At 39.7% G+C, this 12,639-nt stretch overlaps 1 protein-coding gene across 1 annotated transcript; it reads left to right on the forward strand.

Moving 5' to 3' along the window:
* Nucleotides 1–96: 96 nt before the first annotated feature.
* On the forward strand, nucleotides 97–8,590 carry LOC109995049 (vitellogenin-2-like; the record flags this gene model as incomplete). Its single annotated transcript, XM_065956324.1, is given in 31 exon segments — nucleotides 97–121; nucleotides 246–391; nucleotides 521–772; nucleotides 875–1,036; nucleotides 1,138–1,286; nucleotides 1,373–1,548; nucleotides 1,595–2,038; nucleotides 2,086–2,231; nucleotides 2,316–2,534; nucleotides 2,628–2,845; nucleotides 2,938–3,035; nucleotides 3,115–3,239; nucleotides 3,817–3,915; nucleotides 4,035–4,154; nucleotides 4,247–4,433; nucleotides 4,517–4,610; nucleotides 4,713–4,898; nucleotides 4,983–5,085; nucleotides 5,166–5,376; nucleotides 5,466–5,731; nucleotides 5,939–6,007; nucleotides 6,088–6,291; nucleotides 6,373–6,509; nucleotides 6,616–6,754; nucleotides 6,857–6,986; nucleotides 7,077–7,260; nucleotides 7,376–7,470; nucleotides 7,581–7,675; nucleotides 7,793–7,958; nucleotides 8,108–8,269; nucleotides 8,379–8,590. Coding segments are annotated over 31 exon segments (4,920 nt in total), but the record flags the coding sequence as incomplete, so codon positions are not given.
* Nucleotides 8,591–12,639: the final 4,049 nt, after the last annotated feature.

Genomic DNA, 12,639 nt, shown 5'->3' on the forward strand with positions numbered 1-12,639 from the left:
AAAGATTATTTTCTGTTTTTTCTTTATAAGTACGTTTGTTTTTGACACATACCTTATATATCTTTATGAAAACCTTTTTTTTTTTCTTACTATCTTGTAGCCGGTTTCCAGGTGAGCCTTGGTAAGTTGTCTTTCTATTTTAACAAAAATTGAAATCAAAAGTAAAAACAAATTTAAAAAAATAACGTTTTGGAATTTTAGGGAAATACCAATGCAACCACTATACTATTTTCATGTCTTTCCAGTTCCAGAGACCGGTAAGACCTACAGGTATAAATATGAAGCATTACTCTTGGGCGGACTGCCTGAGGAGGGTCTCGCACGTGCCGGAGTGAAAATCCTTAGCAAAGTCTTGATCAGTGCAGATTCTGGTGACATCTTGGTGCTAAAGGTGAGGCTTTTAAAATGTACAATTTATTGTGATAAACAAAAAAAACTGAATGAGATAAATGATTCTCCATGTGGCTTATTAACAATGAAGTTTCAAAGTGTAGTCAAGCCGTCACTTTTTTTTTTATAGCTTGAGGACCCTGAAATCCTTGAGTACAGCGGCATCTGGCCTAAAGATGCTTTCATCCCAGCCACCAACCTCACCTCTGCCCTGGCTGCTCAGCTCTTGACCCCAATCAAGTTTGAGTATGCCAATGGTGTTGTGGGCAAAGTGTTTGCACCTGCTGGCATGTCTGCAACTGTGCTGAATATCTACAGGGGAATCCTCAACATCTTCCAGCTGAACATCAAGAAGACTCAGAACGTCTATGAGCTGCAAGAGGTACGAATAATTCACTTTTTTATGCTCCCCTACAAATAATTATGCAAAACTTATACTAAAAACTGTAATATGCAAATACTGCCTTTGTATTTTGTGAACTAGGCTGGAGTTCAGGGTGTGTGCAAGACCCACTATGTCATCAGTGAGGATGCAAAGGCTGACCACATCCTGCTGACTAAGACCAAGGACCTGAGCCAATGCCAGGAGAGAATTGTTAAGGACATCGGTCTGGCTTACACAGAGACATGCGTGGAGTGTGAGGCTGTAAGCAACATTTTGTTTTTATAATCTTTTTATTCTCTTTTACACATTTCCCTCCTGGACAACTGATGCTGTGATGATAATGTTGGATTTTGTCATTGCAGGGAGGAAAGTCTCTGAAGGGAACTGCTGCTTTCAGCTATGTCATAAAGTCATTAGCTACACATAACCAGATTTTGGAGGCAACTGCCATAGAGCTCATCCAGTTCTCACCTTTAAACATCTTGAATGGCGCTGCCCAGATGGAGGCCAAGTATGTGATTTAAATTCAAAAGAGGAGTGCAACAGCAATGTTTGGAGACAATGCACATTGATGTAGAGGTTACATTTGTTTCACAGACAGAACCTGATCTACCTGGGGAGTGAGAATATTCTAATGGAGCCCATCAAGGCTGAATGTCTGCCCAGTGGATCCCTGCAGTACGAGTTTGGCAGCGAGCTTCTTCAGATTCCCATCCAGCTTCTGAAGATCTCTAATGTTGAGGCTCAGGTACTCCTGGAAGTATTCCCTCTTAGTCAGATCTCTCCTAATTGCATCATGTAGCAGCAAACTATAATAAGGGAAATGCTTGTGTTCCTGACAGATTGCTGAGACTCTCAACCACTTGGTGGCCAACAATGTTGCCAAGGTCCATGAAGATGCTCCTCTGAAGTTCATTGAGCTCATCCAGCTGCTGCGTATGACCACATATAAGGACATTGAGTGCCTCTGGAATGACTTCAAAACAAAACCAGATCACAGGTGACTACAACATTCAGAAAGAGCTGTGAAATTCAATTGCATGCTGTGTGTAAATACTTACATGAAAGTTTCCATTTCCAGGCACTGGATCCTGAATGCTGTCCCTGCAATTGGTTCTCATGTAGCTCTGATGTTTTTCAAAGAAAAGCTCTTGGCTAATGAGCTGACATTTGTTGAAGCTGTTCAAGTTCTGCTGTCATCTGTGCACATGGTGACAGCCGACATGGACGCCATCAAGATAGTTCAGGCAAGTCAATGTTTTAAAGATTTCTTGAGCAACTGACATTATGTTAGGACCTACATCAGTTATTTACTTTGCCCTCTCCTTAGGAACTGACCGTGTTGGACAAGATCTTGGAAAACGCAGTCCTGCGGGAGATTGCCCTGCTAGGCTACGGCACCCTGGTTTCTAAATACTGTACAGAGGATCCAACTTGCTCAGATAAACTTGTTAAGGTACGTTTCATTTGTTTATGGGTTTTATAAAACTTAAATTCAGTTACGAAATTTTAATACAAAAAAATTCTGTTCCTCCCACAGCCCTTCCATGAACTTGCTGCCGAGCTTGTTCCCAAAAATAAAACTGAGAAGCTTATTCTTGTTCTCAAAGTTCTTGGTAATGCTGGACACACTGCCAGCCTCAAGCCAATCATGAAGCTCCTGCCCGGCTTTGGCAGTGCTGCTGCTAGTCTGCCACATAGGGTTCACATTGAGGCACTTCTGGCCCTGAGGAACATCGCTAAGAGGGACCCCAAGATGGTGAGACCATATATTCAGATGAATTCCTTGTTTTGGTAGGTGCAGATTGTTGTTATAATTATTTTATTTACAACATTCATCTTTGGGGAATAGATCCAGGATGTGGCTATTCAGCTGTTTATGGACAAGGACCTCCATGCAGAGCTGCATATAACTGCTGCTATTGTGCTGTTTGAGACCAAGCTGCCAATGGGTTTGGTGACTATTCTGGCTAATGCCCTTTTGAAGGAAAAAAATCTGCAGGTTGCCAGCTTTGTCTACTCATACATGAAGGCCATGACCAAGAACACTGCCCCTGACTTAGCCTCTGTGTAAGAACAGAAATTATATTTTCCTTTTGCAGTTCTAAATTATTTTGACAAGTAAACACTTAAAATCTCATAATAAAATGTTCTAATTTCAGTGCTGCATCTTGTAATGTTGCTGTGAAGATCCTAAGCCCCAAATTGGAAAGACTGGGCTACCGCTTCAGCAAAGCGCACTATATTGATGCATACACCAGTAAGAGCATGAGAAAATACACATTTTGATCAAACATTTCATGTCAAATCATCATATTGGACAATTTTTCAAATTGCAGGTCCCTGGATGATGGGTGCTGCTGCAAGCGCCTTCTACGTTAATGATGTTGCGACCGTTTTGCCAAGGGCCGTTTTGGCCAAAGCTCGCACCTACCTCGCAGGAGCTTATGCTGATGTACTTGAGGTAGGGCTGTCAGCGTTAACAATGTTGATCACGATGTGATTAAGGTCAGAAATTAATGCATACATTTTTTTCTATTGCATTCTATTTTGTCCCTAAACTGCACCGTAGGTAAGCCATGCAGTGTCTCCCTGTAGTCACAGTGATGGAAAAGAACAACCCTGCCATGCCTTTGAATGGTTAATTTCACTTTCTTTTAAAAAAAAAAAAAACAGGCAGTGCACTTGACGAGTCAAAAGTAATATCCACCTTGTAACATCAAACATTTCACTTTTTTTACCATTCCCTTTTGCTGTTTTGATTTAATTTATGATCCGTAACACCTTCCTTTTTCCATGGTTAAGTTAAGGTTGTAACATTTGATCAACCAGAAGTTTCTTATTTTATTTAAAAATAAAAGCAGGTTTGTATCCAAACAGCCATAGTTCGAGATATAACTATCATATCTTCATAACTACTAGACACAATGGAAGTATCTCACATTTTTGTTAAAAAAAAATATATATATATATATATATATATATATATATATATATATATATATATATATATATATAGATGAAACTTTTCTTTTTTTCAGCTTGGTGTGAGAACTGAGGGAATCCAGGAGGCCCTTTTGAAACACAAGGCTCCTGAAAATGCTGACAGGATCACCAAGATGAAAGACGTTATGAAGGCTGTAAGTTTAAGGGATCATTAATAAGTCTAAGAAATGTCATGTGCTTTATTCATTTTCCTGTTCATAGGAGCTGTAATTTTTATTTTCTCTGTTTCATTTTGTTTTTTTTGTTCACTTAGCTTTCTGAATGGAGAGCTTATCCTTCATGCAAGCCCCTGGCCTCTGTGTATTTGAAATTCTTCGGACAGGAAATTGCATTTGTCAACATCGACAAAGTCCTTGTTGAATGGATCACTGAGGTACAGCCTATAGCAGACAAAAATGACCACTATGTTATAATTGCACTGTGTATTTAATATCAGATGTCACATTATCAACTTTACATTTGAAGCGTGTCAGTCTACCAACTATTCAAACATATGGAAGGAAAGCTTTGGATCGTCTCTTGTCTGGTTTCGCATCGCATTATGCTAAACCAATGCTGGTTGCTGAGGTTCGCCGTATTCTTCCCACCATTGTTGGTCTGCCCATGGAGCTAAGTTTATACACTGCTGGAGTGGCTGCTGCATCTGTAGACAGTAAGGTCCACTGCTGTAGCTTTAATCTTTCTGATTTTAGGCAATTGTTTGTGATGATGCTATAACTGTGTTGTTTTTCATAGTCCAAGTAGAGGTAACACCACCTCTGCCTGAGAATGTCCATGCTGCACAGCTTCTGAAGTCTGATATCAGCATGAGTGCTACCATTTCCCCAAGGTGATCAAGACGTTCTTTCTTCTCACCAGTTCAACCAAGAAATTCAAAATATTTATAATTATAGTGATCAGTCGTAAACTTGTTGTTCTGTGTCCCTTTCAGTGTTTCCCTGCATACATATGCAGTTATGGGAGTAAACACTGCCTTGATCCAGGCCGCTTTGCTGTCAAGAGCCAAAGTCTACGCAATCATTCCTGCAAAGATTGAAGCAAGAATTGACATAATTAAGGGCAACTTCAAGCTTCAGCTCCTGCCTGTTCAAGACGTCAATAAAGTTGGATCTGTACTGTACGTGTTTAGCATTGTCAACAGGTACTATGCATCATCCAAGAAAAATATGTTTTATCAAACTTATTTTCCTTTTTACAACAGTGTTGAGACTTTTGCAGTAGCAAGAAATGTGGAAGACCTTGCAGCTGCCAAATTCACACCCATGATTCCTGCTGAAGTTCCAGCACAGCTGGCTGGTAGCATGGTGGGTTTGGTTCCCCTACAACTTTTTTCCAACATCTACCTGTTCTGAATTGTGTGATGACATCTATTGTTGTTTTACAGTCAGAATCTTTTGAAATCATTCCTACTGTCCTGCCAAGGAACTCTACGAGCCAAACTGAAAAGGCTTTCACGAAGAAAATGTGTGCTGTAATTGAAACTTTTGGAATCAAGGCATGCACTGAGATTGAATCTCACAATGCCGCCTTTATCAGTCACTGCCCACTCTACGCCATGATCGGAAAACATTCTGTCGTTGTTGAGGTTTCTCAAGGCAAGTGACAAGGAAGGCATTTATTATTCACACTTGCAAGAGGTTGAAAAAAATATAATGTATATATTTATTTATTTGTTTGTTTGCAGCTGCCGGGCCAGTCATTGAGAAGATTGAAATTGATATTCAGGTTGGAGATGAAGCAGCAGAAAAGATCATCAAAGTTATCAATCTGAGCGAGGAAGAGGAGATTCTGGAGGACAAGAATGTCCTGATGAAACTCAAGAAAATCCTGGTTCCTGGTCTGAAGAACACCACTGCCAGTTCTTCCTGCTCCAGCAGTTCTTGGTCTGGCAACTCTCTTTCAAATAGCTCCTGTTCATCATCCAAGTCCTCCACCAGCTCCCTGTCCAAAGTGAGATTACTTCCCCTTTGAACTTAGTAGAAAAAGCAGAACCAAAAATAATGTGTGGGAATTAATTACGTTTTCTATTGCAGCAAGAACTGTATGAAATGAAGTTTACCAAGAAACATATCCACCAGTAATTTACAGGTTGAAGTTAATTTGACTGCCACATCATGCACTCTGTTCAAGCTAAATGTATTCTGTCTTTGCTTGCAGCATGCTTTCTCCACAGCCCGTGCTAACAGAGAGAGCAGTGCCCACAGTTTTGAAGCCATCTACAAAAAGGTAAGCCTTTTAACCAAGCCATTTATAATTTCTTAAAGCTAAATTAGCACCAATCTTAAAACTAGTCTTCACTCTTTTAGGCCAAGTACCTCGCAAAGGAAGTCTCTCCCAATGTGACCATTCTTGTCCGTGCTGTGAGAGCTGACAAAAAGCCTCAGGGATACCAGCTTACAGCCTACTTTGACAGCGCTAATGACAGACTTCAGATCATTCTTGCCAACCTGGCCGAGAACAACCACTATAGGATCTGTGCTGATGCCGTGAAGCTGAGAAAAAAGCTAATGGTACAAACTTGCAAGACTTGGAAACAGTTTTAAGAATTATGTGTGATGTGTGATATTTGACATTGGTTCATTATCTCTTAGGTTAAAATTGACTGGGGCATTGAGTGCAAACAATACAAGATCATAGCTGAGACTAGTGTTGTAGATGAAGAGCATGCCTTCATCGCTAAGCTGACCTGGGAGAAACTTCCCAAGAGCATGAAATGCTACACCAAGGAGTAATGTCACAAACTGATGAATATATACTTTTTTTTCTGTGATTAAATTTCCAATCTGACATTTATCAAATACTTAAAAATAACCTTAACCTTAATGTCTGACTAGGCTTTCTAAGTACACCTTCCGCATCGCTAAGGCGATCGGAGTAAACCTGGAAAAGGTCAAGAACATTTGTAACCAGATCCAACTGAGTGTTACTGCTGCTTCTGATACAAGTGTGGATGTGGTGCTGAAGACACCAACGGTGAGGTTTTGTTGGGGATTTTTTTTCCACCAAAAAAATATCTGCAGCATTTTTGTCAACTACATTGTTTGCTCCTAAAAACCAATATGACTTTTCTTACAGAGAACCATGTATAAACTGGCCATAGCTCTCCCCATTTCTCTGCCATTTGGAGACACTGCTGCTGAGCTGGAATCTTACCAGAGTAACTGGGCTGACAAGATTTCTTACATGGTCACCAAGGCTCATTCAGGTGAAACAATTTTAATGAACGGTTTGTATAGTGATGAGTCCACTAAGTTATTTGTTTCTTCATTACTGTACTCTTTCCTTTTGACCCCAGTTGGGTGTACCATGGTCGATGACACACTGGTCACATTCAACAACATGAAATACAAGAATGAGATGCCCCAGTCCTGCTACCAGGTTTTGGCACAAGATTGCACCGGTGAACTTAAATTCATTGTTCTGCTGAAGAGGGACCATATACATGAACAGAACCAGATCAATGTGAAGATTGCAAACATGTAAGAAGAACTACTACTTTCATTATGAGAATTGTCAAAAAAAAAAGAGATAAAGTCCTGAATCTGAAAATCCAGAAATTAAGATTAACACATGTAGCAACTATTTTTTCAACAGTGATGTGGAAATGTATCTGAGGGACAGTGTTGTCATGTTGAAGATCAATGGAGTAGAAATTCCCACCCACAACATGCCATATCAGCATCCCGAAGGTTTTTTGTTGAATTAATTCAATATCAAATGCAAAGTTATTTCTTTTGTTCAAAGTCAAAAGAAGGTATATATATATATATAAATACATACATGTTTGTTTTCATGTCAGGCAAAATTCAAATCATACAGAAAGATCAGGGAATCGCACTCCATGCTTCGAGCCATGGTCTTCAGGAGGTCTATTTTGATCCGAGCACATGGAAGGTGATATAATAATTCTAACTATATTTCACAGATTTTGGTATTGATTCGAATTTTGATTACTTTTTCTAAAAATCTTCGTACATGTATAATTGCCAAGCTGTATGCCTTGTTTTTTAGGTTAAAGTTGTAGACTGGATGAGAGGACAGACCTGTGGACTCTGTGGAAGGGCTGACGGTGAAATCAGACAGGAGTACCGCATACCAAACCAACGCCTGACAAAGAATGCTATCAGCTACGCAAATTCCTGGGCTATGTCTGGAAAGAGCTGCAGGGATCGCTCTGGTAAATATTTGATTGACTCCTTCACCTTTATTATTATTTTTAACCATTCTCGCCATAGCCAAATGCAAAATAGAACAAATTTAAATGACGATGATGTGTATGTGTGTGTATATGTTTAAACACTTGCCTGTCTTTTTGTCCTTTTCCAGAGTGTTACATGAAACTTGAGTCTGTGAAATTGGAGAAGCAGGTCGTCCTGTATGGGGAGGAGTCCAAATGCTACTCTGTTGAGCCTGTACTGCGCTGCCTGCCCGGCTGCATGCCTATCAGGACCACCACGGTCACTATTGGATACCACTGCCTGCCTATTGGTAAGTTTACAAGAAATCACAACTGGCTGAAAAAATGTGGAATGAACTTAATCTGTCTTGTTTTTTTGATTACATTGCCTAACTTTTCTATACTATTCTCTTTTTGCAGATACAACCCTGAACCGATCTGAAGGTATGAGCAGCATCTTTGAGAAGAGCATTGACCTAAGAGAAACCGCAGAAGCCCACCTAGCCTGTCGCTGCACTGCTCAATGTGTTTGATTTCATTTCCTGCTGTCCCTCCATGTTGTATTCTTTGTTTTATGCTAAGATTGTTATCAACTTGAACTGTAGATTGAAATAAATTGCAGAGGCATTCAATGGCGGTTCTAGACCATTTTTACTGAGGGGGCCAAACTGGGGCCATTTGTGTTTGTCAGAGGGGAACATTAAACCCAGGTGAAAAATAGACAAGGATGATCACTTTAAAAAATATATATTATGCCAAATAATAGCACACATCATTAAATACCACAACATAAAATATTGGTTGTTGAGTCAGGGCTCAGGGCTCTTCCTTTAGGACGGGTGGCCACAGGGGGGACCAAGCTCAGTGTTACCTGTTGGCCCCTGGAGGCATTTGAAACATGTTTTGGCTGATATTCTTTTTAAACTGCAGCAGGTAAATATCAATACAACAAAAAATAAGTGATCCATACAGACAAGTTCCTCATTTCACATTTTCATTACACACAATATCAAGATAATGAAAGACTTAACATACTATGAATAAATAAAGCTGCTACGTTAACTGCCCTGCAAGCACTAGCTCCAGGCATCCCAGGGCTGCGGCCACGGAATAACAAGTAACTGATGTGGAGGAACGTTCTTGCAGGGTGTTCATGTCTGAAAATCAACTTTTTAAGACCTTTTTTTATTTTATTGAACCTTTTCTTTAATCAGGTAATTAACCCATTAAGATCAAGAGCTTTTTCTCAGGGGTGACCTGGCCAAGAGGGCAGCAGCACAGGCCATAATAAACATTACATGATCAAGAAACACTTCAAAAGAAATAAGTTAAGGACAACAACAATCAAAATGGTTTGCAAATAAAGTGCAAAAGTTGTGATCACAGATAACGATTCAAATACAGAGGCACTGTCCAATGGTCTCACGCTTTTTGTCATTTTAGATAGAGCCAAAGGCTTCAAGTGAAATGAGGTCTGCCAGTTTTAATTGATTCTGGAGAAAGTTCTTTGCTGAAGGGGTAACAAAACAAAACGCTCCTTTCCCGAGCACCGTCGAGACACTAGGAACAAAGAATTGGAAACACAGGAACGCAAGGCATAACGGCTTCTGGTTCTTTGGAGGTATGAACATAAATAAGAAGGAACTAAACCAAGAAGAGCCAAGGCACAGTGGTACAATGTCCAATAACTGCAATCATTTGGCTGAAGAACCCATATATAGACCATCCTCATAATCCAACAAATGCATAAAGGTTGATGATACAAGAGGTTTCCTTGCTCTGAGAGAAAAGAAGGATTTATTTCTTAAAATAAAACCCTAATTTCACCTTTAGTTTGGAGAACAATTTGACATTATGCTTTGAAAGACAGCTCACAATCAATAAGAAAACCCAATTACTTGTAGCTTTTCAAGAGCTCGATTTGATTTGCTTGGGAAGTTAAAATCAACGGGACATTAGTTGGTAGCAACAACATGAGCTTGGATTAATCAGTGTCAAGGATCAAGGACCAATTTTAGTTCCTGCACAGAGCCTGGAAAAACGTTGAATACTGACTGCAAACTGCATACAAGACATTCAACACATTTTTACACAGGTTATTGATATAAAGGGAAAATAAAATGGATCCTAAAACTGAACCTTGTGGCATGCCCTCTGACACCTTTACAAAGGAAGAGGTGGGTCTTGCCATTTGCCTGCTTTGTGTTTTGGCTGACTTAACCAGATGCCTCACTTTACTATAGGTTACACAAAAAAAAGTCACTAATGATGGGGTAATAATTCAGAAGTGGGTACTAGTTACGATGTCTCACTTTACTACAGGAAACATAAAGATATAAGTAAGAATTAGATAATGATTCAGTACTGAGTAACTACCAAGTATGGTGCCCCACTTAGTTCTCTATTGAGGAAAAATTGGCTACTCTATAATGTGATGAGGAATTACTCACTATCTAAGGGTCAGTCCTTGGGCCAATACTTTTTAATCTATACATGCTTCCGCTCGGTACAATCATCCACAACATATCTTACCACTCCTACACTGATGACACACAGCTGTACATCTCGCTTTCATCTGAAGATCTCAGTCCTATAAACAAACTAACAGACTGCAAAAAAAGATATCAACTCATGGATGTCCAGCAACTTTCTCAAACTTAACACAGACAGACAGAAATACTCACCATTGGTCCAAAACAATCAGAAACAGCGAAATACAGTGAGCAGGCCAGAAATCTTGGCATTTTTTTGTATTCTATCCAATACTTCATATCCAAAACTGACGCAGAGAAATTAGTCCATGCTTCCATCTGAACTAGAATTGCAGTTAGATTACTGCAACGCTCTATATGCCGGATTATCCAAACAATCTGTCGGAAGACTTCAATTTATTCAAAATTTAGCAGCCAGAGTCCTGACAAGTACGAGAAATTTTGATCATATCACTCCAGTCTTCAAAACTCTCCATTGGTTCCCCGTACAACACAGAATCACCTTCAAAATCCTTTTATCAATCAATCAATCAATCAATCAATTTTTATTTGTATAGCGTCAACTCATAACAAGGGTTATCTCGAGACATACCTTACTCTTTGTCTGTTAACATTACAAAAGAGCAGGTAAAAAGACCTTACTCATTGTTATGTTACAAAAAGCAGGTAAAAAGACCTTACTTATTGCTATATTACAAAGATCAGACCTATCCATCATGAGCACTTAAGCAAAGCAGCAAAAGTTACAGTGGTAAGAAAAAACTGCCTTATTAAAAGGCAAGACGTCCATCGAGGGGGATAGGTTGTTCTGGCAAGCCGTCGAACGATCTCGAGGAGCCTAAGAGAGATCAAGAGCTCCCAGGAAAGTAGGTGGTTAGTGACTGAGATTTACAGATAGATACATGCAGCAATATGTACTTTATATGCACGAGATAGATAGAGAGAGAGAGAGAGAGAGAGAGAGAGAGAGAGAGAGAGAGAGAAGAGGGGAGCTTAAGGTGCCAGTTCCTCCGGTAGTCTAAGCCTATAGCAGCATAACTAGGAGCTGGTCTACACCAGCACCAGCCCTAACTATGAGATTTATCAAAAAGGAAAGTTTTAAGTCTATTCTTAAAAATACAGACTGTGTCTGCCTCCCGGACCCCGGCTGGAAGACGATTCCAGAGGAGAGGAGCCCGATAACTGAAGGCTTTACCCCCCATAGTACACTTAGAGACTGTAGGGACCAGTAGCAGGCCTGCATTCTGGGACCGTAATGTTCTTGAAGGGAAGTACGGCACTAGTAGCTCCTGAAGATAAGATGGTGCCTGGTCATTTAGAGCTTTGTAAGTGAGAAGAAGGATCTTGAATTCTATTCTAGACTGTACAGGGAGCCAGTGCAGAGAAGCCAACACAGGAGTAATGTGGTCCCTTTTCCTAGTTCTAGTCAGTACACGAGCTGCAGTGTTCTGGACTAGTTGAAGAGTCTTGAGAGACTTACCAGAGCACCCTGACAAAAGAAAATTACAATAATCCAATCTGGAGGTAACAAATGCATGAACTAGTTTTTCTGCATCATCTTATTAGTCCATAAAGTATAATTTTATTAGTCCATAAAGCACTCAATGGTTCAGCTCCTGAGTACATTTCTGGCCTGCTCACAGACTAAAACCCGACCGGAACCCTCAGGTCATCAGATGAAAGTATTTTAACCATACCCAGAATCAGATCAAAGTCTGGAGAGGGGGCCTTTAGTTACTGTGGTCCTTCTCTATGGAACAAACTCCCTGCTGACCTGAGGTCCATCACCTCTGTATCTACTTTTAAAACAAAACTCAAAACCTATCTGTTCTCCAAAGCATATGCATATTTTTTTTTTGTATGTGTTTGTGTATGGATGATCACTTTTGTGGTAACTGATGTTTGCTTTTTTCGTGTGTATGACTTCATTGATTAGATCTCTATCTTATTAATGACTGTGGAAACATTTTTTTTGTATGCTGTATTTTGATTTTGCACATGTAAAGCACATTGAGCTTATCTGTAATGAAATGTGCTATATAAATAAAATTGCTATTGCTATTGCTATTGTTTCTCCTTCATTCCTTAGTAACTATTCAAAATGTTGTGTATATCTGTTTACTAATGGTTAACTAGTAGCTAGTAGCTAGTTCCTCGTTCGTTACCCAGTAACTATGCGTAATTCATGT

The sequence above is a fragment of the Labrus bergylta genome, chromosome 6 (genome assembly GCF_963930695.1).
Source record: "Labrus bergylta chromosome 6, fLabBer1.1, whole genome shotgun sequence".
In the NCBI taxonomy this organism is placed as follows: domain Eukaryota; kingdom Metazoa; phylum Chordata; class Actinopteri; order Labriformes; family Labridae; genus Labrus; species Labrus bergylta.